Source organism: Hippoglossus hippoglossus, chromosome 6 (assembly GCF_009819705.1).
Source record: "Hippoglossus hippoglossus isolate fHipHip1 chromosome 6, fHipHip1.pri, whole genome shotgun sequence".
Classification (NCBI taxonomy): Eukaryota; Metazoa; Chordata; class Actinopteri; order Pleuronectiformes; family Pleuronectidae; genus Hippoglossus; species Hippoglossus hippoglossus.
Window position 1 is genome coordinate 16,531,584 of NC_047156.1, and position 27,650 is coordinate 16,559,233.

The 27,650-nt window shown below is 39.8% G+C and overlaps 1 protein-coding gene across 3 annotated transcripts; it reads right to left on the reverse strand.

Annotated features, from left to right (window-relative positions):
- Window positions 1-1,230: 1,230 nt before the first annotated feature.
- Window positions 1,231-22,984, reverse strand: cd82b (CD82 molecule b). Of its 3 annotated transcripts, none has more exons than XR_004614089.1 (10): window positions 22,837-22,954; window positions 17,050-17,122; window positions 15,580-15,652; window positions 9,971-10,095; window positions 8,696-8,770; window positions 6,652-6,750; window positions 4,992-5,165; window positions 3,653-3,736; window positions 2,496-2,653; window positions 1,231-2,434 (listed from the first exon to the last, which is right to left on the reverse strand). XR_004614089.1 is itself a non-coding variant. In XM_034587597.1 (10 exons), exons 3-10 carry the CDS (start codon window positions 17,110-17,112, stop codon window positions 2,576-2,578), a joined length of 771 nt encoding a protein of 256 aa, XP_034443488.1. In that variant the 5' UTR covers window positions 17,113-17,122; window positions 22,837-22,912; window positions 22,967-22,984; the 3' UTR covers window positions 2,427-2,575. The 3 variants fall into 3 exon arrangements, 2 of the variants coding, with proteins under 2 accessions (XP_034443488.1, XP_034443487.1); XM_034587597.1 differs by adding an exon at window positions 22,967-22,984 and having other exon boundaries at window positions 2,427-2,653; window positions 22,837-22,912; XM_034587596.1 differs by having other exon boundaries at window positions 2,427-2,653.
- Window positions 22,985-27,650: the final 4,666 nt, after the last annotated feature.

Genomic DNA, 27,650 nt, shown 5'->3' on the forward strand with positions numbered 1-27,650 from the left:
CAGACTGAATTAACAAGCAAATACAAAGACTAAATTAGGGCGTAATCACAAAAAGAAACGACTTGGCTTAGAGCTGTAGAACTAAGAAGGTAGGGAAATAACTAATTTCTTAAGAATCTGCATTAAACCCAGAATTAAACCTGCAGCTTTTACAAATTAAGCTTTTAAAAGATAATGAATACATTGATGACGCATGTTTTATTTTAAACTTGAAGCGACACAACCTTCTAATTTTGTTCATCTTTGTCCAAATGCATTTCTGCCTGAGCCAGTGACACAGATAAGTTTATGCTGCCCTCTTGTGGTTGCTTTAGGCACAAATCCTGATACCTACCAGGAGAGAAAGAAAAACTGCCAGAAGAAATATTTTATGTTATATTCAGTTACCACTGATTCAATTGAAGAAGTTTTCGACATTGACTAGATTTAAGTTTTATAATAATGTCAATAATAAAAATAAATAAACAATGTTTAAAACATTCAACTTGTCACCACACGGCTCTAGAGTCATAACAAGATGCAAGAAAAACACAGTACGAAGGCAAATCATAATTTGTTTATTATTAAACTTTTATTTATTATTATTAAAACAAAAAGGAACTTAAGATTCTGTAGGATGTGGTCATCAATAAGGTCATTGGTGTGGCTGTGTGTGTGCACGAGTTCCATTTGTAGATTAAGAGATGATGATGTTGGATGAATGAACACAAATTTACAAATGGGAGGCGGGGTCCTGGCCAGAAAAGGACATTTCTGATAGGACAGGAGCACTGAGCCTCCGGATAAACTGCTGCACCATGGGAACAGAACATGAGAAGGAGCTGCTGAGAAACAGAACACATACAGACGGAGCAAGGGACCGTCACACAACTAAACAAAATCATTTCTTTTTTTTTTGTAAAAAGTGTAGAAACATCTTTAAACACACAATAAAAAACCTTCATCTCTCATTAAGTTAAATTAACGTTTCATTTGGGCAGGTCATAAAACAGAGGCTGGTTGGAACTGTGAAAGAGCACCGTTCTTTTTCCTCTCTCTTGTCATGAAAACGATTGGAAGTGACTAGTGCGAGATGGCATGAAAAACTATGACTACATAGAAACACTGTATCCACTACACTGAGGACAAATTCAGTGTTGTAAATGAAGTGGATAAACTGATGAGGAAATATAAGTAGGATGTTATTTTGTATGTTTTTTTTTGTGAAGCAGTATGAGTTGATGAACAGTCATTTTCTGGTCAAAGCAAATTCTGAAAATATGATTATATGGTTTCTCACTGTTTTCTCTGCTTTTGTTACTGAGAATAAAATAAAGTAAAGATCTTCAGGGCGAGTGCTACGATAGACTATTCACAAACTAATGCTGTGCTAAAGAAATGAAAATACAGTTTTAAGAGCGATGACAGATTCGCTCTTAAAGTTTCCAATTTCTCAAATTCAGACCAAATAATTGCAGACGAGCTGCCGTGGCAGCCACTTTCTGTACATGATCAGCAACGGAGAGGAAACAAAGAACAATAGTACTCTTAAAACAAGGGAATGTGGGTGACAACTTTCCCATTTAAAACGCTGACAAAGCACCAAGGTGCTTATAATCCCTTACCGAGGTCATAGATATATATACAGTTGTAAAAAAAAACAGAGCTAACATGAGAATATAAAAAAAGACATAAAATACTCACTCAACACATCATACACACACTTACTTCATGCAAAACTAGTCATTTTGGAGAGCTACTGGCTACCAGTCAGACCCGCCCGAGAGGAGGACAGGAGCTGTGATTTAGAGACGCCAACAGATGATTGATTCTGGGAGGGTGGAGGAGGAGGAGGAGGAGGAGGAGGGTGAAAATGAAGGTTAATATTAAGGCTACTGAGTACAAGCTCCTGATGACAGAAGCCAAACCCTCCACCACAGCAGCCCTGCCCTGCGCCTCTCCTCCACCCTCTGCAACCAAAAATACCAGCTGCAGGACCACAGAGTGGCATTAATCCTTCAGAGCGTCTCCTACATGCATCCTCCCTCCAGCCTCGCTCTCGTCTCCCACCCTGCCCCCGGAGTCACAGGGTACTTCAGCTCTCAGCTTCACCAAACGTCACTGAAGCGCTCTCTCTACTACTACTACTACTACTACTACTACTACTACGATAAGCGCTTTTTCTGAGGTCGGTCGAGGAAAAACACAACAACACCTGAATGAACATAATGTCTAACTGTCCAAAAAAATCACAAATGTCTCATAGGAAAACACAAGTGATAAGACAAAAATGGTAACTTGTGAACTTGTTGGACCCAAGTTTGATTGAGAGGTGAGTGCGTTTGTGTTTGTGGAGCGTGAGAAATTTGCACAGCTGTCGAGGCCGGAGAAGCTGAAATGGGGCAAGACAGCTGTCCAATATTGTGTGTGTGTGTGTGTGTGTGTGTGTGTGTGTGTGTGTGTGTGTGTGTGTGTGTGTGTGTGTGTGTGTGTGTGTGTGTTTGTTTGTGTGTGTAAAAAAAATGTGAGCCGAGGAGAGCGAGGGAGAGAGAAAGAGTCAATCCATCTGTGGTGTGAAGCTGGCTCTGTCCTCAGCTCAGTACTTCGGTACTTTGGTGTAATCTTCCTGGACGACGCTCTTGCACAGACACATGGAGAGAATCATCCCGAGGAGCTGGAGGAAATGAAGTTGTCACTTTAGTTATCAGAGCTGAAACTGAGCAGTGGAGCATTCACTCATACATATAAAGCATATGTGTCAAAAACAAAGAACTAGATCACGTAAACGATGTCAGCATGAATGACTGAGATCAATTAATGAGACAATTGTTTTCTGGACGCATCGACATTCTATTGAATACTAGAAGACAATAAAACGGCCATTGCAATTTCCCAAGACCCAGGGAGATGTTTTAATCACCCAGAAAACTAAATGTATTCAGTTTTACTGTGACATAAATCCTCAGGTTTTTCTTATTAAATGATACCAATCACCTGTGCTTCTATTAAATAGGAAGCTGGAGACAGGCGACAAGTTAATTTAGCTCAGCATAAAGACTGGAATCTGCCTTCCGGTACTTTTAAATCTCACAAATTAACACATTATATCACTTTTATTAACTCAATACCCAATAAGCGCAGTGTAACCACTTAATAATGTGATTTTAAGGGGGCTTATGCACAATGATAGTTGAATTGAGAGTGGTATCAATCTATTCCTATTCCTTAAAGTCAGACTAACAATCCTCACACTGGCCAAGAATGCAGTTTTTGTTCCTCATCTTTTACTGATTAATGATGATATACATCTTATTGTGGTTATTTCCCTCTTTTTTGAGTCACCTGCTCTGTTTATTGTTGATAATGAGCCTATGATCACTTCCTGATATATCCAGGAGCCTAAAGGCCATCGGAAGTCAGAACAACTACTGGGAAAATGGGTTTTGCTACAGGAGTTGCAGAGTTGCTGAAGTCATCACTTATAAGCCACATTAACAGAATTTTCCAAAGCAAGAGTGTCTTGGTTTATTTCCTTCCTTTGTATCAAGATTTATGGTCAGCATTACATCAAGAGTAACAGTGACCAAACCCCTACATGTGACATGCCAGTAGGGTATGGAGATAGTGCTGATAAATGTCTGAACTAAATGTGAGGGAGGGATAAATATTTTACCTCCACGACTGCCACGCCGACACACATTCCCAGAATAACGCCACAGTTGTCCAGGAGCCATTTCTCCACGCTGCTGATACAGCCCTGAAGGAGAGAACAACAGAGGGAGAGGGGGGGATGAGGCCGAGAGAGAAATAGAAGGAGGGCAGGCTGAGAGCCAACGTGCAGAGCAGAGATGGATGACTACGTGATCCCAGCCGGACATGAACAGAGCCTTTTCAAAACACCACTGTTAGCTTTGGGCTGAGTCGCTGAGAGGAAGAATAACACGGCTTAACTGAGCTGAGGAAAACAGTCGACAGAGTAGAGTTCCTGAAACACGCCGACTGAACAACAGCACAGCTCTCCATTTTCTTTTCTTTTTTAACGAATCACAGAGCACAAACAACCCGCCTCGGCCATCACTGTTACACAACACGAGTCTAACGGACTGATGTAATGAGTAGAGGTGTGTCTATCAGAACAATGCAGGCGTACAGAAGCATTGTTCAAACAGCTGAAGGAACAAGGACTATGGTCTGGACCCAAAGATAAAATGTCTCCATTCACATAGAGCTCAGCTGAGCTGGGTAGTTTTTATTGTAGAAGAAAAGTCAGACTGTGTCAGGTAAATGTCACTGTGGTACTGCAGTAAATGTAACTAAATGCATTTGCTGTAAATAAGTACAGTTTTAAAGTACTTACCAACTTGTACATTTACAGACGCACCATGTTGACATCATACCTTACAGGCTGACAGTCTTAATTTTCTCCTCTAATAAATACCACCCAGCCCCTTAGTTGCAGTAAATGTAACAAAGTACATTTACTGTATTTAAGGACAATTTTGCTAGTGCTTTACATTATATTGAAATAGCTCAACGTTATAAAACCCCCTCCATCAGCATAGTCGTGAGTAGATAATGAGTGAATTTTCATTTTTCTGTGAACTATCCCTTTAATGTAAACAACAACAGTAAAGCTCAGTGATATCCTGCATGTGACTCATGAATCATGGCTGAGCAATTAAAATGAAAACACTGACAACAGAATAAAACCATCAAGAAAAGTTGTCCATTCAGCACAAAGACGCAGAGAGCAGGCAGCAGTTTCATATGAACGAGTGAGAGACCAAAATGATTTATGAAGCAAGGAGCCACAGTTTGAAGGAATTTACCACCGCTCGTAGAATTATGTTTCTCCATAACTAAAATGCATTCACACATACTGGCGCTCAGCCTTGATACTGAGACAGAAATGAGATGGAAAAAAACGGATAAACAACTTTGAGTAAATTCAGATATATGATTTTAAACCGTAGTGCAGAAACAGCGTGAAAGACTTTAGAAGAGTTATGTACCCTTTCGTAGACAGGTAGCTGTGAGGACGTGTGCTCGCACAGGCCGACTTCCTGTATGTCCGTGCCAGGCAGGTCCTCGTTACGACAGGAACATGGGTAAAGGTTCCTGGAGCTGTTCATGATCAAATGGTTCTCAGACCAGTTTCCTGGACCAGTCCATCCACAGCACTTCATCTGGTGAATGAAAGAGAAGAAGGATGTGAAAAGAAAGGAGTGCACATACATAAACTGATGTGAAAACAAATAAGATCAGGGGAAAAAATACAAAATTGTTTTCAGCTTTTCTATTGTGGTGTTTCAGGTCATTCTCTTGTTGGCTCCTGTTTTCAGAAAGAATCGGGGGGGGGGGGGGGGGGAGAAGAGGTTTGGCAGGAAACAAAGAGCAAAGAGTGGTGCAAAGAGATAGTGAAGAAACAATCTTAATCAGAGTGTGGCGCAATCTGACTTCAGCTTCCGTTAGACCTACTTTCGTTTGATATGGGCTGATCAGTTCATTCAAAGTACAAAAACACATTTTCCCACTTATCCTTGATGGTGTAAGCATTTCATTTTTAAATTAGAAAAAACCTAATAACCTCATGCTTTTATTGGAAATACCTCTATCTCAATTTGCGAACTTCCATACCTGCTATTTGGAGTGCATAAGTGCTTTCACACTGACAATCACTACAACATGAAGTGCACCAGTAGCTCGATGGTGCTGTCAAAACAGTCAAAATGTTGAGTGTAAAACGCTCACAATCTTGTCTGCGGAGTAGAGGGGAAGGGAAGCAGCGGAAGATGGAAAGATGGAGGCCTAATTTCTAGGCTGCATGAAACAGAGGCTACACACAAGAAAGTGAATCATACATATAAGTCAAGTGAGCAAAGCAACTGGAAGATATTTTGGTGGGTAACAATCTAGGTCACATGTTTTGCGATTATTATCTTCATTCATTTCCATCTCTCTTGTGTTGGCAGTAAACTTCCGGATTTCAAAACCTAGGCACATAAAACCATAGCTGTCGGCTTAATACCGCTGGAGAAATATGAAAACATTCAACATCTTCTACGTTACACTGTAGAATAATGTATTACGTGTACATTACGCTGAGTTCATATTGTAGATATATATTGTTAGATTGTAATTATAAGTTGGAGAAACTAGAAACATCAGCCTTCGAGTTTTAATTACTAGTTATAGATGTGGGGAATTTCTGACAGCTATGACCTTCGAATTAAAAAAACTTACATCTAAGTAAAATGTCATATCAACTAATTCAAAGTGATGCATTTCATTTAAAAGGAGCTGTTTACAGTTTGTTTGAGGCCATTGTTCTTCTCATCCTCTAGACATCGTGTGGATGCAGCGTTACAATGAAAAGAATAAACAGAGAACACTTCAGAGTTAAAAGTTGAATTCACACTAGTGACGTCCACTACAAAATATGTGCATTCAAGTCACTATAAGAGTCACTTTTTATTATATGCATTAAACTGACCTCATGTTGTTCATGTATTTACAGGAGGATTAATGGTGTCAGCAATGCAAACCTTTTAACATACAATTTGTTTGATGCGTTTAGTTTGTTCATTTTCAGCACAGTGTACTGTATCATTCAAACTGTCGATGACATTAAACATTTGTATGTGTCTTGTACAAAGCAGGTCAGAGACTTACCGTCCTCTGAATGAAGTCCCATGTGTGCTCTGTGGTTCTGTTCTGGCCGGTGTAGTTGACTATCATGCCCTTTATGATGTTGGCCATCTCATATTTCAACTGCAAATGAGAAGACAATCTGTCAAAATCGTTTGCATATAATAAAATAGTCAAATAATTGTGATATACAGAAACAGATAAATCCATCTCTGGTACATGGAAGAGAAACAGTGTTAAAGAAGAACAGCCAGTTTGAATATTTTCTAAAATTTACAACCATCTGAACTTTACGTTTCTTAGGGCAGCACCTCGGGTGGTACCGCCCTGGGATGTTGGGCTGAGACATTGCACAAATATAGCTTAGTAGCAGCATGACTGTTTGTGTGTGTGAGACCACAGAACAGTAGCAGCGCTGCAGCTTCAGAGCTCGACTGGAGATGAGTGAGAGCCTCACCCCATTCTGGCAAAGGGCACCTCCCTGCCCTGTGGTGAGTCAAAGCATAGGGAGCGGGACTAAGGACACACACACACACACACACACACGCACACGCACGCACGCACGCACGCACGCACGCACGCACGCACGCACGCACGCACGCACACGCACACGCAGGAAGTCGAACACTTGAAAGATCAACAACAGCCTCCACCTATCCCAAATCCTAAAGAGGTGAGGTTTATCAACGGGAAAATATTTGTTTATGTCCTTGCCATCAGAGTAGGAGACCAGCCCTGGAGGTCTGTGTGTGTAAACACAACACTCCCTGCACACAGAGTGCAAACACACAACGCTGGTTCTTTTATTTAGGCTGGATCTTGTACTGGTTTGATTATTGGTTTGTTCTGAGAGATTTTAAAGGGAAAAAAAGGAGACAGTTCAAATTATTGCTCAGTTTGACGGTCACTTATTTGTATGAATGTATTGGATCTGACTGTGATGCTTTTATTGTATTTCTATGGATTTTATAATTCATATTTTACTGATATTGTTACATTTGAAGGAAACTCTTCACTTCTTGGCAGGTTCCTGAGCCACACTGTCATCTTAAAATCACTTTTAGTGTTGAAGTGTCAGCTGTATAATTTAATACAAATATAATCGAACACAATATGTTTTGTTATTTAGCTTAACCTCACAATATAAAGGAACAGTTCAAGTTTCTGCCTGTTTTAGAGTCACTTGATTCTCACTGAGCAGTGATCATGTGTGACCTGTCTGACTTGTTTTCTCCTTTGTCCTTATCTGAGTATTAATGACTAATTTACCCCACCGGCTTATTTATCTATCCATCTAGTAAATAATTGAAACTTTATTACACTTCTCTTTTTAAAAACAGACTGACACTTAATTCAGAGAAGAGGCTGAGACACATTCAGTAACTTGGTGATTTGGTGATGCTGCCTGCAGCTACTGTATATTCAAAGGCATTGTTAGAAAGTGGTTTGAGTCCCTGGGGTGATAATTAAGGGTCTTAAATTGGGAAACACTACACATACCAATAGAATATGTCAGCATATAACAGCAGCTGTAGGAAAATACAGTCAACATAAATTTGTTTACTCAACAACACAACAAACAGAAACACCCAGAGGCTGAAGTGAGACGACAAAGGAAACATGGAAACACAACAAGTGTAGGAGCCTGCTTACTATTTCCCCGACACAACACATCTCAGTCAATCCACCCACTTCATCTCACATTCTACCAGCTCCCAGCATCACATCAGCCACAGCATCCATTCACTTTCCGTTCATCGAGCTATGAAACTGGGTTTGACCACAGAGCGCAGGTGCTTAATACAAGGTCTAGCTAAAACATAAAAAGCAGCCAGACACAACTGTGAAGAGGGGAAGCGCAAATACCCATCAGGCTCCAGCTGTACCAGTGACAGGAAGAGTGGTGAGAGGGTAAGAAGGGGCGAGAGATGTTTAAATTAAGAGAGAGAACAAAAAGGGAATCTCTTAAAAAACATAAAGTAGAAAGAAGGGGATAACATATAAATCAGTGAAATTAAGAAAGAGGGGAACAGAGAGAAGTAGACTGATAAAGCACATTGGTGTTTACCGGCTCTCTCTGGAAGTAAATGAGGACTCCAGCGGTGACCTGGGCGATGAGGATGAGCAGGAGGCAGGTGAAGTACTGTGCAGGATGAGGGCAAAGTCAGTGTCACAACATTTATAATCCAGACTTTTAAAGCACACTGCATGAAATCAATCATTTTTGATTGAAAATTATGGAAAATTGAATAATAAATAATAACTATTGAGGCAGCTCTTAACAGCAGACACACACAGATCAATGATCTTGTGAACATAGTGAAGCATTTAGCAGTGAATGAGCCAGATATTTTCCTAAAGAGACGGTTTAGACCATAAACAGAGCTAAAAGAGATTACTATTATCACATTCTTGTTGGTCGGAAACAATTCAACTCCAAAGTAATAATCATTTTCACTGCCAGATGTATAAATTTACCATTTGTTAACAATTTCCACATATCAACTTAGTACTAAGGTGGTCAAGTCAATGTTGTGCTCATTTTTTGTTTCGGTTTCCACCAAATGATGAATAAAAAATCAATTACTGCAGGTTTGAAAACACAACAAGAAAGGATTTAACACATCATCTAACATTTGTGTCTAGATTCTTAACATAATATCTGAAGCCTCGAGCAATTCATTAACGATCCTTCCATTGTTTATGTCCTCTGTGTGTTTGTGTGTGGGTGCGTGTGTGTGTGATGGGCTGGTCTATCGCCAGCTGGTCATTGTCACTGGGAGAAGTAGGTCACAGCAGTTCTTCAGTTAACTCCTTGCAGGTTTAACACGATAGAGGTCATGCAGCCGACCCCGCTCTTGTTGTACCCCCTGCATCTCGCTGGCTTGATCCCTGTCATGCCTCCTCTCTCAGTAAATCCACACATGCTGCGAACCCTCTGCTCACACATGAGCAGAAATGCTCAAGGGCTTTGCTGTCAGCAAGAATCTGTCAGGTGTTGTTAGTCAAGCTTGGCATTTCGAGCAGGTGCATTTAGCTGGATGTGTCCTGTAGGTGCAACTGACATATCGAGTAATGTATTTTGTAATTATGTATTATTTTGGGGCATTTAACGTCTTTGTAATAGAAAGATCAGGTTGAAGTTCTGGTTAAGGACCTATTTATCTTCTTTGTCTTCTAGTTCAACATTGAGTTTCCTGTGTGGTCGCACACGAACATGCAATCTTACAGGAGTTTCTGACGCACATTTCCTATTCAGCTGCGATAGCGAGGATGTTAACCGTGTGTGAAACCAAGCTGTAGTACGTTTGCGTTAGAGCTGAAAGTGGATCTGATTCCTCACCAGACCCAGCAGGCAACGGATTTCGTAGATGGCTCCGATGCAACCGAAGAAGCCCATGGCCATCGACAGAGAACCCACTCCGATCAGGATGTACGAAGCCACTTTCACCGTGTGTGACGATTCCTCTGGTGAAAACACAGGGAGAATTTAACGTCAACTGCAAATACATACTGCACATCGGCTGCAACAGTTTTATAGCAAAAGTTTGAAAGTTAAATTCAGTTAAACTCAACATCTTTTCAAAAACAATCAGTCAGCTTAAAAATAAGTAACTCATGTTTTTTCATGAGAAAATATGAGCAACAGGATCCTGATCTCTCATCTTGATTTCTTGCTTTAACCACAGCGTGTTTGCAAACTAATGCAGCTCAGAGGAAGGACTCGTTCACTTGAAAAACCATTGTGATGCAGATGGATACAGTGAGCCAAAAATGCTTCACGTAACAAACCATCTACTCCTCTGATTTCAGAATTTTCTGCTGCTTTTCTCCCACAAAAATGATTTAATAGGCCACCAATGAGAGTTGGCCCAAGACAAGTAAATGTGTGGCAAGATTAATTGAGTTCCCTCTTTGGTATGTAGAGCAGGAGAGATCCAGAAGGAGGGGCTGGCGCTGAGAAGGGAGTTTGGAAGGTTGGAGAGGAGATAAACTGGAGCCATTATGTGACTGTGTTATCTGGGCTGGAGGAGCTCCAGAGTGTCAGTGCTCAGTGTGTGTATGGAGCCAGAATCTGAGAACTGTGAAATGGCTTCAGCTTCTAAAGATTCCTGGGCCAAACAAACCAGCCAGCACTGTCGGAAAACTCAGTATCGTCTCTTCAGTGGAGAAGCTGACAGACACAGAAGCTCCTTCACCACCGCCCTGTGAAAATTATGTAGTGTTGCTTCTGCTTATATGTCAGTTACATATTTTAACATGAAATCTATGGATGAAGGAACCAGTTCAAACCATGACTTTTACCTAATTATACTATTCATCAAAAAAGTTTTATGCAGTGTAGGCCTAATTAGGAAAGGTGTTGTTTAAAATATTCTAACATTAATTTTCACAGACAGTGTTAAGTATGATTTGCTACAAAGGCTGTGCTGATAGTGATCAGAATTGCACTTGCTTACACGACTTCAACGTAATGATAATGGAAATCATTGTTTAGTAGATCTATATCATAGACTGTAAAAAAGACAGACAACGTGTCTAACTTCCTCCATCTATCCAAAAATTAACACGTTGACAAGATTTGCTGGTTTTCTCTGTTTAATATTGAAAACGTCATATCTGGTTTTGGACTGTTAGGACTGTGATTGATGTTTTAAGACATGACTTTGGACCCTGGGAAATTATAATCGACATTTACATTTTATGAACCATGTGTTTGATTTTCTAATCAGGAAAATAAGCTGCAGATTAACTGCTAAAAAGAAGTAGTCGTAGCTGTAACTCGACGCAAAACACATATTTGATGAATATACTTGGTGCACAGATGTGGTGTCCTGAAACATCTCTGACGATGTTCTTGATGTAAACTTGCATCAAAGCTTGTAAAAAGATGTCATTACATGCATGTACAAGGCTGCGTCTACATGTTTTGCCAGAGTTGTGGTGGTTTGAGAATAATTGGAAGCTAAAAGTACGTGGGTCAACATATGCAGAATGTTTATGTGGCTGCAGGGTATTATTTAAAGGGAGGAAGACAAGCATACAGTAGGTTCTATATCCAGCACTGTTGAAGCATGTTATTTCAGTCTCTCTCTTACACACCCACACAGGCAGTGTCTGCAAAAGCAGGTGGTGTTTGTGCAATTGTCTACAGTTCCTTGAAAAACTAATTACCAGAAATTGGGGGAGGGGGGGGCATGAAATGTTCTGTCGAGGATTACCAGACCAAACCTTTGCAAGAGACAGTTATGGTTGTTTGGTGCCATAAATAACACAACTATATTTGAGAATAAAGGAGAAAAAAGTGACACATGTCAGTGCTGAACCATAAACTGTAGATAAAGGTGAAAGACGTGACAGTGAGAGTGAAGTTATGCCTCTCACGAAATGCATTTTATATCATTTCTGTCATTTTAGGTAGCTCTTATCACATTGCATGGCAGCGTTCATATCCATTCATATTTCAAACGGACTCTGCTCTGAAATGGTACTGCATGCTAATTGCTTTGAAAACCAAAAAGCTATTTCACTGCGCTTGTAGAACATTCAATCAAAAGGCAGTATTCTATGGCGATTAATTGTGGGAACTAAAATTGAGATGGATGTTTCTGTGTGGATTCCCTGTAACTCTGTGAACACTTGTTCCAGTAAAAACATTCAGTCTGGAATAACAGAGAACGGAATGCAACACTAATGCAACCTAAAAGCCATTATCTGCTGCCACCACTTCTCAAGTTTCCATCTGAGATGATTTCAAATATTCTTGGAGCGTCATAGCAATGCATGAATTCTGTAGATTGGCTATTTCCTTTAAGATCATATAGCAACAGGAAAACACTATTAACAGGACTTGTTGTCCCACATGTTGTTTCTATCCTACACTCTTTAAAGGAAAGTCTTGTAAAACTCTAAAGGGTGTTTCCTCTCAGGTGTATTTGAGTTACAGAGCAACAGATACTGTACTTGACAAGTGTCCAGCTGTTAAAGCTAACATCTGTATTCTTCTGTGGTCACACTAAAACACACACTCAGCATGTGGTCGCCCGGTTACTGTGCTGTTCTGTCATGTACTATGGCACGTGTCCATGTAGGTCTTTGCTAGATTTTCTAAAATAGATCCTTGGGTGGTTTCCATGGAACTTTCCATTTAAAGAGGCAAGAATTATGGAGCCCTTCAAGAAAGCTGCCGTGGGGGGAGCGACGGCTGTTGTTTAGTAAACGTGACCAAAGACGCACAAAAAGCTGGAGAAAAGTCACGGTTGTTCTGATTTAAAAAGTAAACATAAAAAAGAATAGCTCTGTGTTGAATCTGAAAAAAAACCTCTCTGTTCATGTCTATGGAAAGTTTTTGAATTACTCTGCAGCATTTTTCCAAACTGTGCTTCGGGAAACTCTCCAGCTCACAGACCTACTTTCCAAGGCTGACTTTTGGTAAGTGCCAACAAGATCAACTCAGGACTTTATATAACTGGGGTAAACTATTAACACACCACTGTATTGATATTGAGGGGCGTATATTTAGGGGCAGATGGCCTTTTAAATTAAAAACAGGGGACATGAAACCAAGACATTCCCCAAAGTTCCCCTGCTTGGGAGTCAGTGGGACAGCTGCAGAGGCCTCTATTAATATCACTCATAAAGAATGGAAACTGAAAACACAGAGATCCTGTTTATGGCCAGGCAATGGTACAACTTCTGAGGAGCGCCCTGAGTCAATAAACATAGTTGTGTGCTGCTTTGTTTTTTGTTCCTTTACAGAGTGGTAAGAGATTTCCAGTGAGAATATAAATCCATGGAGACGGGGAGGAGCTGAGATCGAACCCATCCTGAGTACAGGGAACAAAAAGACGTGGAGGAGAGAAGGTCATCATGTCCCACATCCAGCAGGAAGGGATATCCTCAGGGTAGCAATGATGCAGGTTCTCTGCTATCTCTGGAAGGACAGCTGGATTATTGTAACAATAGGACTAGGGCAGGCTGGGATGATGGATACTCTACTGTCTTTACATTCTGAACGCATGGCTGGAGATAAGCAAACTCAGCTCAGTGATAACCTTGGAGTGATTCCTCCCTCGACAGTGACCTCGAGAGCTGAAATAAGAAAATAGGTCTCTGGAGTATTAAGGACACAAGGTCCGATCTGTAGGGTCTTCGTCATAACTGCAGCCTCTTCACGACTCATTAGTCAAAGCAGCACAAAGCTTCAGCCTAAATATAGATTTCTTTAGTAGTGCCTGGCCCTCACAAATGGGGCTTTCTTATAAAAAAAAAAACACATTACGGACATCATGTTATCCCAGAGATCAAAATAATGTGTTCAGATTCTGTTTTTATTTTTTTCTGATCAACAATCCAAAATCAAATATATTAGGTTCACAGTAACAAAGAAAACTAGCCTTTTATGCTGTAAGCCACTGGAATATGCTACCATATTAAGAGGTGCCAATGCTATCATCTTCTAAAAACTGAAAACATTACTTGATAGAGGCACCTTTCACTAGTCTGGTTAGCTGGTTTTAATTAACCCATTTATTTAATTTGTATTCCTTTTATTTCTCTTTTTATTTCATGAGTCCAATTATTATTTTATTTAATCATATTTTTTTCCTACTTTCAATATGTGTGTTGGTTTTAATCTGTGTCTAATGTTTATATTTACACTTTCCACATAGTTTATATGGTTACAACTTCCATGTTATCTCATGGTTTGTGCAGCAAACTATGCATCCATGCACCTAGAATTACATATGCTATGTAAATAAAGCTTTATATTGATTTGCTAGTTACTAATTAACGTTATTTAATCAACTATTGATTTCAGCTAAAGAAAAAGCACAATACATTTTTGTTCAGATAATGTCTACTTAAGAGCAGTAACTCTCACTCTCCTTTCCACAGTGATGCAGGTAATAACCAAATATGAGGCGAATCTGAATGTGTTAACAAACTTAGTACTACTAGCTTTGTGATCCACTTCATTAAGTTCATCTCCTATAGGACAGACAAAAAAGTAAAAATTGACTTCCAACAAGTACGAAGTTGTGAGATAATAAACCGTAGGAATTCTTCTTTAGCAACTGGGAGAAAACTTCTGCACTCGCCTCAGCAAAGCTCCATCTGGGAAGAATACACTGAAAGCATTCATAACAAGATTTATGGAAACTAAGAGTTTCCATCCTTGGTTCCCTGTTCTTTTCAGGCAGGGCTGGAACTGGGTTTCATAACATTTTCTCTTCACAATAAATAACATCAGAGAGACACATTGGTGTCTATAACAAAACTGATACCTTTGCCTCTTTCAGCAGGAGATTGAGAGTCTTGCTGTCTCTCTTACAAAACCGTGACTACAAATAGATCTGTGGCAACATCTGTGAGGGTGGGAGATTCTATCTGTGCGTCTCCACCATCTGGGGAACGGAGAGAACACGCATGCTCAAAGTATGACTCTGTGGAAAGTGTGGGGAAATAAACCTGCTGTTCTCCAGCATAAGCTGAAACAGCTTGATCGCCTTGATAATCGATAAACCCTCTACTCCCCTGACAAATCTATTCCCATGGATCTCAATATACAGTATGTGTGTGTGTGTGTGTGTGTCCACAGGGCAGTTTTTGAGTGGCTGAGAGAGTCATCCAGTTTCTATGTGAGTCATATTTTTGGTTTGTTGGAAACATCCTTTTCTTTGGAATTAGTCCTAGGGGATACAAATCACATAGACTGCATAAAGTAGGTCTGGGCTTTTAGGATTTGACAAGCACATTCTGCAATCTCTATTTTCACTTCCACTGAGCTGGGAGTCGCTGGGTCAAAAGTGCTGAATGTCTGTTGACGTGAGTGTTATCAGTAAAGGACGTGGCAGCAGGACAGCGCGTGTGTGTGTGTGTGTGTGTGTGTGTGTGTGTGTGTGTGTGTGTGTGTGTGTGTGTGTGTCAGTGAGTGTTACAAACACTTACGCAGAACCGAAATGAAGCTCTGATTATCAAAGAGAACCCAGAGTCCAAAGCCCATGATCAGGGCTCCGAATATCTGTGGAGGATGAAAAAAACAAAAATCAGGCACCATATCTCACGTGAGTAAAACACTAAATCTGTGCTGGATGTCTGAAACACTGAGGCATATTTCTGCTTCTTCAGTCTGTCACATCTGGGATTAATCAGATCTTAACTCCTCTCTCTGTCTTTTTGTCTTCCTGTCGCTTCCTCTTTCACAGCAGATACTGATGGAAAGAGGATGTGGATAATATCACAACGGGCAGATCTCCCCAGCCTTCAACAGCCCAACTTTCGCTCATCTCCACTTTTGCTGGCTTTTATCAAATTTAACACTGGGTAGTGCTGAGTGAGGATAACCGGGTCAAGACTATTTGAAATGAGAAGAATCATGATTTCTAGACTGGGACATTTTGTCACTAGCGTCTCAAAATGATCAGCTCTACCATTTGTGCTATTGTAATGAGGTAATGAAGTGCAGGACTTTTACATAATGGAGAGGGTGCTTGTGTGGAAGTTGTGGGGCACTGTAGAGGGAGCGAAATTCATAGATGAGAGGCTTTGTTGATTCACCAGCTTCCCGCTTGTTTCGCTGCCCCTGCCCCTAATCTACAACAGTAATTAGAGCCCTGGTTAAGAGCTGCTCATTTACAGGGCCTGTTGAGCTCCCGGCAGCCATCATTAGCCCACCACTTCCTGGCTTCCCCTGAGCCTCCCCTAGTCTAATGTGTCCACATGGACAAACACTGACACAGACACACATGCTTCCTCTTAGACACCAGTTGAGCGTTCACATCAAAAGGTCTGCGTCAGGTTTACAGCCGCACACTCATTGGAAAGGTCTGGACATCCTCGCAGTCACGTTTAGGAGTCTGGGGTTTTATCAATCCCTGGACTTTATGTTGTGGCTGATGTAAAGAGGAGGAAACAAACCACCTGCAGCTGTTTAGACCAGGTTGTGATGAGGAACTCGCCCCAGGCAGAGCTGCAGCAACATTTCCCTATGTATCTCAACTAATCTCTGGTGATATTTGAATGAAGACACAGTCAAATAAAAACCTGGAAAACCCACACACAGATCTCAACGTGTCATGAATGTTGACCTATATATCAGATGGCTGATCACAGATATTGTGGTTTCTGCAGCACATGTAACAGAGTACACAGCTGAGCTTCACAGGAAGTGGCTAACTAGTTACATTGCTGGGAAGTTGATCAACAAACCCGACATATATGAACATACAGTATATATATGCACCAAGGGATGTATTGTATATACTGTACAGTATATACTCTACAGTATATGAAATACATTGTGTACTACATTGTATTTTTATTGTTAGTAAACAAAGCTGCTGAGGAAGTGGGAGTAATGCTATGTGGAGTTATTGCAGGATGGCAACTAAACAGGGATGAAGAAATTAGTTTACTTACAAAGAAGAGGAGGTTGAAGAGGAACAGAAAATACTTGGTGACTGTGATGCATCCTTTCCCCATGGTTGTGATTCTGGAGGACAGAAGTAAACAAATTGTGAAGGTTAAACATCAGATAGAAATAAGTAATATGAAAGAGAAGAAAGTCACAAGATGGGCGACACAAAACAGAATTAGGGCACATTTCTCCAGTCTTACAAATCCCAAACTGCTCTATTCTATGTTTGAAAAACAAATATTGGCTTGTTGTCGTAGAATTATTTTTTTGTATTGTATTGTAGGGTTTTGAAGGCACATTTGCTCTTTTTATTCTTGACAAACCAGAGGAACCACCCAAATGAGACAGATTGGAGGGAAGACCACCACAAAGTGGCTAGTGGTTTAGTCATGATGACTGTTTGGGGTCCATGACAACAGATGTGGTTAGGTGTGCTATTGTCATCACAAGAAGAGGGGAAACTAGGCAACTATAGCAGCAACAGGCTAGGTTAGAGACACATGTCTTTTTTACAGTCCATTTATTAAATACTTCAAACCAAATATACAAAAAGTGTAGCTATTTATGACCATATTCCAGCTATATTCAACAGGTCTGATTTCATATAATAATTATAATTACTATATTTTAATCAGCTATATTTGTAAAGCTTAACAAACGTCTGCACTTGTGTACTTAACAAAGTTAATAAACGCTTAAAAAAAGGATTAAGACAAAAATAAAGCAACAACAAAATGGCCGCATAACAGACAAAATAATACTGGGAAATACTGTGTCAGTTGCTGTCTGTCATTTTAAGTTGGTTAAATCGGCTTCATTGCTATGTTTTCTTTGCTTAACTCTGTGTGTGTGTGTGTGTGTGTGTGTGTGTGTGTGTGTGTGTGTGTACTCATATGGCTGCATTCAGTGAATAACACTTTCCTTAGAGAAAACACCTGCAGGCCAGGCAAGCACCACACCACACTGCAGTACAATAGAAGGACGTTGTGAAAACTCTCTGGCAACATGGTCCATAAGTCCAGAGAAAATATTTACCACAACCAGACGTTTTTCCTTCAGAGAAGAACTGAAAATATAACCAGCCATTGTGGTTGTTTCAGGAGTCTGTAAATATCCCATGAAGACAACTCCCTGTGAAACAGATGACAAGCTGTTCTCTTCTCTCTGTCTCTTGGAATATCTCAGCTGCAGGTTTGTCCCAAAGCCTATCATGTGTTTCTTACAGTCCTTCAAAAACTCCTATATTTTGAAAGATCACAGAGGAACTACTTTTTCAAAACTGTAGATTTCGTGTATATATGTAGATTAGCTACACACATGGCACTGAAAACAAATGCTGTGTTAATAAGGCAGAGCAAGAACTGGCTGGTTAAGAAAAGTTATGTAAAGTAATGTTTCATGAGTAGAAAATGAGTCACTTGTCAGTGTACTTCTTTCAACAAGGACTTGTATGTTGTATTATCAGTAAATAACTTTTGAGTCACCTTGGAAACAGTCAAATATCACAAAATAACACCTCTCATTTATAACCGCAAGACTTAAATATCCCTCTCATTAGCAGAATGTCTGTGTTTACATGCAAGTGAAAAGTGAAGCATTAACATCCTGGTTTCCTTCTCCTTTTCGATAAGAGCATCATCACAACAGGAAATAAATGACTCTCACTTTAATGACCAAAAAAGGTTATTTAAAAGGTATTAAAAAAAGACAACAGACATGTAAATGTGCTGTCATGTTTACTTGATACTTAATTAACAACTTTACTTTATTGTTGTATCCATGTTACAATTACTTAATTATATTATTAACAATACAAACTTCAAATACTCTTTCTCTAATTTAGGCCTGGTCCCCACTACTGCGGATATTTTCTTAATAGAAACGTTCCCCTTGATTTTACAATATATCACAAAACGACAACAAAAGCTCAAATAAGCATGCCGGGGCCAGTAGGTGGCGATAAAGTCTCCATCGACTATCTGTTGAGCGGAAACATGGTATTCAAAGTAATATTGGGTGATGCAGACACCCGGGGAATGCCGTTAATGTGGTGCAAGCAAACTTGTAATTAGACCTAGCAGTGCTAACCAAACATCTTTCACAAATGCACAATGCAGCGGGAGGTTCTCTGCACAGATGTGTTCACAATAGCAACAAATCCTCCGCACTATTCAGGCGAGAGGTGGAGGAGCCAGGTGCAGAAGACAGAGGCAGGAAGTGATGTATTTACTCTGCTGCGTAGATCAAGTGATTTTGTTGACGGCACCCTGACGCAGTTATCAGATCTTCTCACCACAAACTGTCGAGACATCTACGTCTGTGTTTTTTTCGCCAGGAGAAATATGTTTTCTTTTAGTTTTTTCCATTTCTGCATCTGTCGCAAAAAGAGCTTATAATGACATCAGGATTCACAAAGTCACATCACAACACCATTAGTTATTTTAGTGCAACCAATATATGAACAAATAAATACTGTACATCTTTCCCATCCAAAAGACTTGGCTGGGTTTAATCTTTATGTGGACGACACAGTATCTGTAGATGCTATTAAAAGACAGATGATGGCTGTTAAATTCACTCAATAACCTAAATACCACTATAAAATTCATGTTTTCATACCCGAAAACAGCACAAAGCCCAAACCACACAGCACATACCCCTGCAAAGTAGATAATCCTAAAAGGAGATTGTTGGCCTTTATGTCTAGATAGCGAACAGCAGTGGAGATTAAAAAACGGCTTAGTTATGACTACCATTGTTTGTTGACTGAGCCCTGACCATGTGAGAACAACTCCTAAAATGCTTTAGTGCTACTTATTATATTTTTCGAAAGACAAATTAAATAGGCGAACAGGCCCAGCCCAATTGATTCTGAAGCAGCTAACTACATACTGAGGTTGAGAGCAGAGCCAAGCCAAACCATAAATACAGCCAAATGATTTTTGCAGAACTTCCATGCAGATAAACTGCAGCTTTAAAGATTAATTTCTTCCTCTGTCTACCAAGAAAAACCTAAATGCACAGGGCTCCCTGAAAGTGAAAGACAAATCTCTTCCAAAGTGCAAATAAAGACGGGAAAGTGCGATGGAAATTCAAATCCGAGCCAAACGGCACTTCCAAGGCACAGTGTTACCTTGGAGAAGAGCTACAGTGGTATTAGAGACAATGCAGTTTATTTGTACTGGGGCAAGAGAAGAAAGGTTAGAGGAGGCTTGAGCAAATGAGTCATCTGAACTTTCCAAACTCTGTGACCTCACGCGGCCATGTTTTTTTCCCCCTTCATCGGCCCCAATCTCCCTCCCTGTAGTTTGGCAAAGGTGTGATCACCATTACACTATTAAACACCTCTTATACTGAGGTGTTCCATTGAAATCTGTGTTTCTTCGCTGTAAAAAGAGCAAGTTCAGATGTGCGGGGCACAGATATGATTGTGAAGACAGCATGAGTGGGTGACAGCACCGACTGTGTCTGTAATGGACGCAGCATGGATCAACTACAGCCCTGTTGTACAGGAAAAACGCCAGGCCATGTGCCAACCTCCAAGTACAACCTCCGATCATATACAATTCACTGTCACATCTGTGAGGTCGTCGTGCTGGCATGATCCTGCCGGCATCGTCTTGGTACTAAACCCTTAATACCATGTCAGCAACCTGCTTTAAACATCTGCTACGGTGTCATTCATCCATCTGTTCAGAGAGGATGTAGTCTACAGCTGTGTTTGTGACTAAACAGAAATGGTGAGGAAAGAGTTTCACCAGACATTTCTACAAACAGCTACTTGTGTTAATTCAGCTTTACCGCTTTCCTCCCAGAGGACTAAAGCTGGAAGCAATGATTTTCTTTTTTTATTATCTGATTATTGTTTATCTGTATAAATGTTTTCAATCATTTGGGTCATGCGAAAGCTGTGGTCTAGACAATCCTTCAAGAGTTTAAGCTTCAACGAATTCTGTGGGATGAACGGGATTTCCCATCAATGGTACTCTAATGCCATATGACATAGAGGGGGGAAATCCCCCCACTGGAGTTCAGTGCCCGCGAACTTTCTAACACCCAGTGGAAATGATGAAGCATCTGTAGCATGGTAAAACAGAGCCCATGTGGCCTTTAACCTGAATATCAGTGCTCATCTGTTTAATTATTTATATCATTTACAAAAAAGAATGATGCCTTACAAGTTACCAGAAGCAAATCAATGTTCCCAAAAGTCAAAGTATATATTTTATAATAAATTGTCAGCTCACAACGCTCTACTACAGCTTTCCAAAAGACAGCATGTGGTTGTATGAGCTGTTAAAGACTTTGTTATCCAGTGATATACTGCAGTGCATAGTCACGACAAGCAGCTGCTGAATACATGGCCAGCTGAATGCTGATGGAGACCAAGTGGAACCCTGTGTCTAACCCAAAAGCTCACTTTTCTACGGACATATTTTTTTCCAAGTCAAGGTTATGAAAGCTTTAAGTGACTAAGAGTTGCTTCTCCTTGTAAACTATAATACTACCAAAAAATTAAGCTGATGCAAGAAGGATTAAAAAGTACTGCGGACTCGATGCCTTCATTGAATATGTGCCTTCCACATAGCTTCTATATAGTTTTGCCACAGACAAACCCTAGTACAGCTCACCATAGAGACATATGATGACCTGTCAAAGATAAGTCTCTGCCCCATCACTACAAGGAACCATGAGACATCTGTGCCAAATTCTTTGTAACGTTTATCTGCAAACAATCGCACTTTCAAATTGTTTTGCAGCATCATCAAATTTCATCCACATTAGGGGTGTTGATTCTATTGTTATTTAAGCAAACAACACACACAGTGTTTTTGCATTTGCTCTCAAACCCATTGGCTTCGTCACTGAGGGTAAAAAGTCTCATAGGGACTGGGGGGGGGGGGGGGGACTTTTAAAAGTTCCCACAGCAAGTTGATCCACTGGATGCTGTGATGATGACTGTTCTCCTGACACACTGACGAGAGGACTGTTATTCCTAAGAAGTGAAATAATGACATTCCACCACTTCTCGGTCTGGGAGCAATGAGTCAGGCTGATCCTGGAGGTCCTTCAGGTTCGGCTCTTTTAGAATATCCCCAGGTCCCTGATATGAACACTGGTTTCTACTTGTTGTACTGATTCCTCCTGTTCCTACTGGACGTTTAAAGGATCTTTAAGTGATGGGGGACAAAACCCTGAGTGTAAAACGCACTGTAAACTGGATTTAAGTTGTTATCAAACTAGTTTACATGGATGTTTTATTTAAATCTAACAGTCTTTTGAGTAAGACCTTGTAGAGGTGAGTTTTAAAAGGGCTTAAAAGACCCAATCTGTCCCCATCGTTTCCATTGGAGGTGCACCGTGGAGGGACATTGTACTGGTTACTCTACACGGGGGAGTACTCGCAGTATTTACAGCGTGGAGCCGGGCACCTGACCAACGGTTTAAAGCTTACGTGGAAATGTGTTGTACGCACAAAGTGTCAGAAAGCGAAGAGGAGGCAGAGAACGTGACGGTACAGCCCCAGTGACAGACGCTACGGTCAAACACATTCTACGTGTTAACCTTTGATACACAGTCGGTGGTTTTAACACTTCAGTTTAATAACCCTAACCACGTTAGCTAACGACACGCCGACATTAACCGTAACCCTACCCAGCTATAACCCGCTGTAACATGGCAGAAAGTGGGTTTGTTCACCAACTGTTGTTCCGCGGCTAGAGGAAGTTTTCTAAAAGACAAATAAAATGGCAGCTAACTTGGTGGAAATATGAGGGGAAAAAACTTACCGGGACTTCAGTGGAGGGGGTAACAGTTGTCTGAGGGTCGACCGTCTCCTGAGCTGTCCACACTGTGACTGCCCCGCGTGTGTGTGTGTGAGAGGGAGCTCCAGGACGGGCGTGGGTGCGTGGGTGCGTGTGTGAGTGTGTGTGTGTGTCTGTGTGTGTGTGTTTAACCCTCTCCTGTCCAACACCAGTGGAGCAAGTCTAACTAAGATGTAAAAGTACACTTAATGTCCTAAGTGTACTTGTACTCTACTGTATTACTGCACTCTATACTGCATCTACTGTATTTTCCATTAATGACACGTTACACTCACACTTTATTCTTCAGATGGTATTTCATTTCCGCTCCACCATTATTGACACCTCAAGTTATTTCAAAGTGAAGATGTGTGCATACAACATATATAGAGTGATTATCTCACTTCTTAAGACACATCTCTATAGAAAACCTTTATCGTGTGCTGTCTATTGCCTTTATATCTATATAGTATTATTATTATTAGTAGTAGTAGTAATGCTAGTATAATGCTTGATGCATATTAAAACAATCAGTGCAACAGCAATGGTATAAGTCGCTTAATCAATTCATTCACTTTGATGGTGTTTTCATAGATCCAGTTTTTTGCTTTACTTTATAGTATTTGGATTAGATTTTCTATTCTTAATTATTTTAAATTCTATTTTGAATTCCTTTTATCTATTTCAAATTATTCTGAGTCAAAACAAGCAATGTAAATGTGTCCCTTTGGGCTCAGGGTAATTGAGATGGCCATCTCCTTTCTGAGTTTTTGTAAGCAAATTAATTTAGGAGATGAATCCAGAATGAATTGTCCTATATGGTTAAACAAAAAAGCCCCACCAACCACAACACTGAGCTCTTTATTTTGTCTTATTGCATAACCAACAGTGATCTAATAATTTTGTATATACTTGAAGTAAAGTTTTCTGATACTTATTTAATACTTATTTCCTGGGAAGTGTTAGTACTTGTACTTACATAAAAGACCTGAATACTTCCTTTCCCACAACACCCAGGCGTATGTGATGACACATCATTACTTCATTGTCTGTTTCCTTCTCGTCAGTAAAAATCTGACATTGTGGTGTGCAAAATCTTCAGCAGACAATGAGCAACCTCTTCCAGACATTGCTTTATATTCTTTAGTGGCGTCTAATCTGAACTACTTGATTTCATCATAGCCATACTATGAGTCTTGGTATAGTGCTGTAGAAATAGTGGCAGCCTGTGGTAGTCAACAGTAGTAATTTCAGTCCTTGTTATAGAAATGTTAGAAAGAACCTTTATGTGGTTAGACTATATACTCAGCACATGTCAAACATTAGACGGAGATTTTCTTATATTCAACCTTTATTTTAACTCGGAGAGACATTGAGGTAGAGACCTAATTTATGCCAAGATGAAACAAATGAACAAAAAATTCAAAGGGAACATGAGACAAAAGAAGGAATAAATTAAAACAAATTGCAATAAATAGTAAAAAAATAATGAGTCCGATTTGTAAAATTGTGACAAAACAACTGATTCAGCTCCTTCACAGAGGGGAAGGAAGTGAAATAAGGTTAAATTAAACATTTCAGATGCCCTAAGGATAGAAATAAGGCAAGCTTTTGATTGTTCAGCATTTCAGGTTACAGGAGCATGGGCTGCAGAGTCTACATGCTCAGGTTACAGGAGCATAAAGAGAAAAAATGGATTCTCAAAGTTCAGTGAAAACCGTCCTGCAACATAATCCAATCATTTGTGCATGTTTGGGAGGAGCCAAAGTTAAAAGACAGAACGAAAGTAACATATGGGTGTAAAAAACCGTCAAGGCCTCATAAATAAATAAAACCCAGTCTGTCGTGCCTCACAATGGGAGAGGACCACCCAAGCTTGGGATACAGTGCACAATTATAATTATCACTGGTGATAAATCTTAATGTAGCGTGATAAACAGTATCCAAGGGCTACAGAGTCATAACTGAGGCGTGTCGACAAAAAATGTCACCATAATCCAGTACTGGCAAGAAATTTGTCCCAATAAACACCCTTCTACTATGCATCAGAAACATGATTTACTCCGGATTGCTTAGTTTGCTCTCATCCATCCAGATTCCACCATACTTGTACTCCATGACTCGTAATCAATTATACAATATTTCCATTTAGTTTTGAGTGCAACTTGCAAGTCAACAAAGCACTTCTGTAAAGAATTAACAGCAGAATGTATCAGATCTGAAATGCATTACAAAATAGAATCATCAGCATAGAGTGAACAGAACAGACCCCAGCATTGAGCCTTGAGGGACACCTTTTATATAAATTCTGAATTGACATTTTTCAATAATCCCAAACAGCTGTCTGTCCATAAGGTAACATAAGGAGCATTTGTGAGCAATTCAATCAAAACCTATATTATGAAGTATTTTTAGAAGCAATATCTGACTGACTATATTTAACATCCCAAAAAGTATAAAAATACTTTATACTGAATATAAAATAAATAAAGTTTGTCCTGACCAACCAAATTCTTTAGATCTTTAACTTGCAGTGCATTGGTCACTTCAGCAGAAGAGAATAGTTGTATTGTAAAACGAGGGCTTGTAGTTGACTGGGTGTCTGGATTAATGACAGAAAGAAAGGCTACTGTATACATTTCATCAAACACATCACCAGCAGATGTAAAATGTTTATTTAAAGCTGCACACGTCTGTTTATTGTCTGATATTGCACAGCCATCAGCTGTGTTGACAGAATTTGTGGTTGACAGAATTTGTTGCCTTCCAGAATTTTTCGCTGGAGCTGAATACGATTTGAGGATTAGAAACAAATAATAGTCAGATTCAGCCTTTCTTAATGTAGGCGTGCATTTGTTCCTAAGATGCCTAAAAGCAAGAGAGCGATTGGGATCCCCAGCATGATTTTTTTCCTTTCTTTAAGGAGGGATGACATTTCTGCTCACAAACAAGGACTTGACCCATTTTAAAATCTATGTTTGTTTAAAAAGGGGCCCGCTTATCAAATACTTGGGTTACGGTGATATTATCCAAAGTTTTAAAAAAACAAACAGTTTTAAGCTCACAAAATAATTAGTTATGATCATAAGAAACAACATAAAAATATAAACAGAAATTTCCAGTCCAGTCTGCTGAAAAATTATGCAAATGTTTTATTTACGTACATGTTAATCAAGTGGTGTTGCTGGTTAAACCGGACCAATTGTTTACACAGCATTATAAATGATCCATTGTGAACCATTCTAAAATACTGTGTGCCACCATGCCTGAAGACATAAGCCAGGACTCAATATATTAAATGGAAAGTATGGGGAGAATGCATACACACAGAGACACGTGGGAGCCTTTTGCCTATAAACAACCTTAAACACACATACATTTCCTGTGACACACAATCCTCCTTTTCACCGCGTGCCCAGTGTATGTGTGCGTGTGTGGAAAGAGTGAAGTTAGACTATGTGGCAGGATACACCAGGTACATTCATTTAAATTCACTGAAGGAATCCTGGTGAAAAACCTGTAGATGATCGTGTTGTGACACGTTCACCAGCCTCCAAACAGAAAACACCAAACAAAGGGTGACATTACATCACAGCTCTTAAGTTTGTTTGTTGAGACACGTTAGAGCAAAGACGCACATTTTGAATTGTCGCGTATTTTGCAGAATTTGACGGGACATTTTATGGAAGTCTCTCCACTTTCCAGCAGAGCGTATTCTGTTCAGAGCTGCTACAGACTGTCAGCTATCAAAACGGTGGATAAGATAAAATACTGCCCTGCTGCTGGGGTTACAGTGATGTTTTGAGGTAGAAAGCTGTCCTCCACCTTCTGTTTCCTGTGATGTCAGGCATGGCATCTGTGGTATTTCGGTTTGTTTGAAATTGTATGTTAACCTTGTTTTTTTCATTTAATGTCTATAAGAACTCGGGTTGAGCATGTTACCATTCCAGTAGACATTCTAGCTGTCATATTCTGAAATACAGTTAAAGGTTCAGTGTGTAAGATTTATGTGAAAAGGAGTTATTGGCAGAAAGTGAATATACAATAATCCTATTGGTTTTCACTAGTGTTTCATCTAAATTGTACGAATTGTTGTTTTCTTTAAACTAGAATGAGCCCTTTATATATAAATACTTCATATTACCATCAGGATCGGGTCCTCTCTACGGAGGCTGCCATGTTTTTAACAGTAGCCCAGACTGGACAAACACCTTTTGAGTTTTTATGACAACTGAAGGCTACCACAGGTTCTCTTTCATGTTTGGAAGGGGAGGGTGAGGTGAGGGGTATTCAGCTGCAACATGCAACTCCATCACTACATTCTACACACTCAACCTTTAAAGCAGGAATAACAGCCCTATACCACCATTACATTTTGCATGATTGGAACTTGAGGGCTCCAGCATTTAGCAGGAAAAAGATATTTCTGATGCTGAAACATTTAATTGATTGATTCATTAATTAGTTGACTTGCAGAAAACTAATCAGCAACTATTTAAAAAAAATTGTAATCACTATTGTCCATTTTCAATTAAGGCTTTAAAACAATTTCTGATTGCAACATGAGGATTTTCAGTTTTTCCTAAACTGAATGCGTTTACTTTTATATGGGTTTGGTTGGACAGAGTGATTTAAAGATTCAAAATTTTGCTTTAAGAAGTTGTGATTGTGAAAATAGTTTTTGTAACTGGATTTCTTGTGATTTAAATTAGTTCAGAAAATAATATATTATATATAACATATTTCCATCAGACAGGACAACAGGGAACAAAGTTGATTGCACCACTTTTGAAGTCTTC

Excerpts from the sequence above, each read along its gene's own strand:
- cd82b (XM_034587597.1), bottom strand. The coding sequence starts at position 17,112 with ATGGGGAAAGGATGCATCACAGTCACCAAGTATTTTCTGTTCCTCTTC. Across the intron at positions 8,771-9,970 it reads TCCGTTGCCTGCTGGGTCTG|TACTTCACCTGCCTCCTGCT; the intron begins GTGAGGAATCAG and ends CATCCTGCACAG. Across the intron at positions 6,751-8,695 it reads TTTACTTCCAGAGAGAGCCG|TTGAAATATGAGATGGCCAA; the intron begins GTAAACACCAAT and ends TCTCATTTGCAG.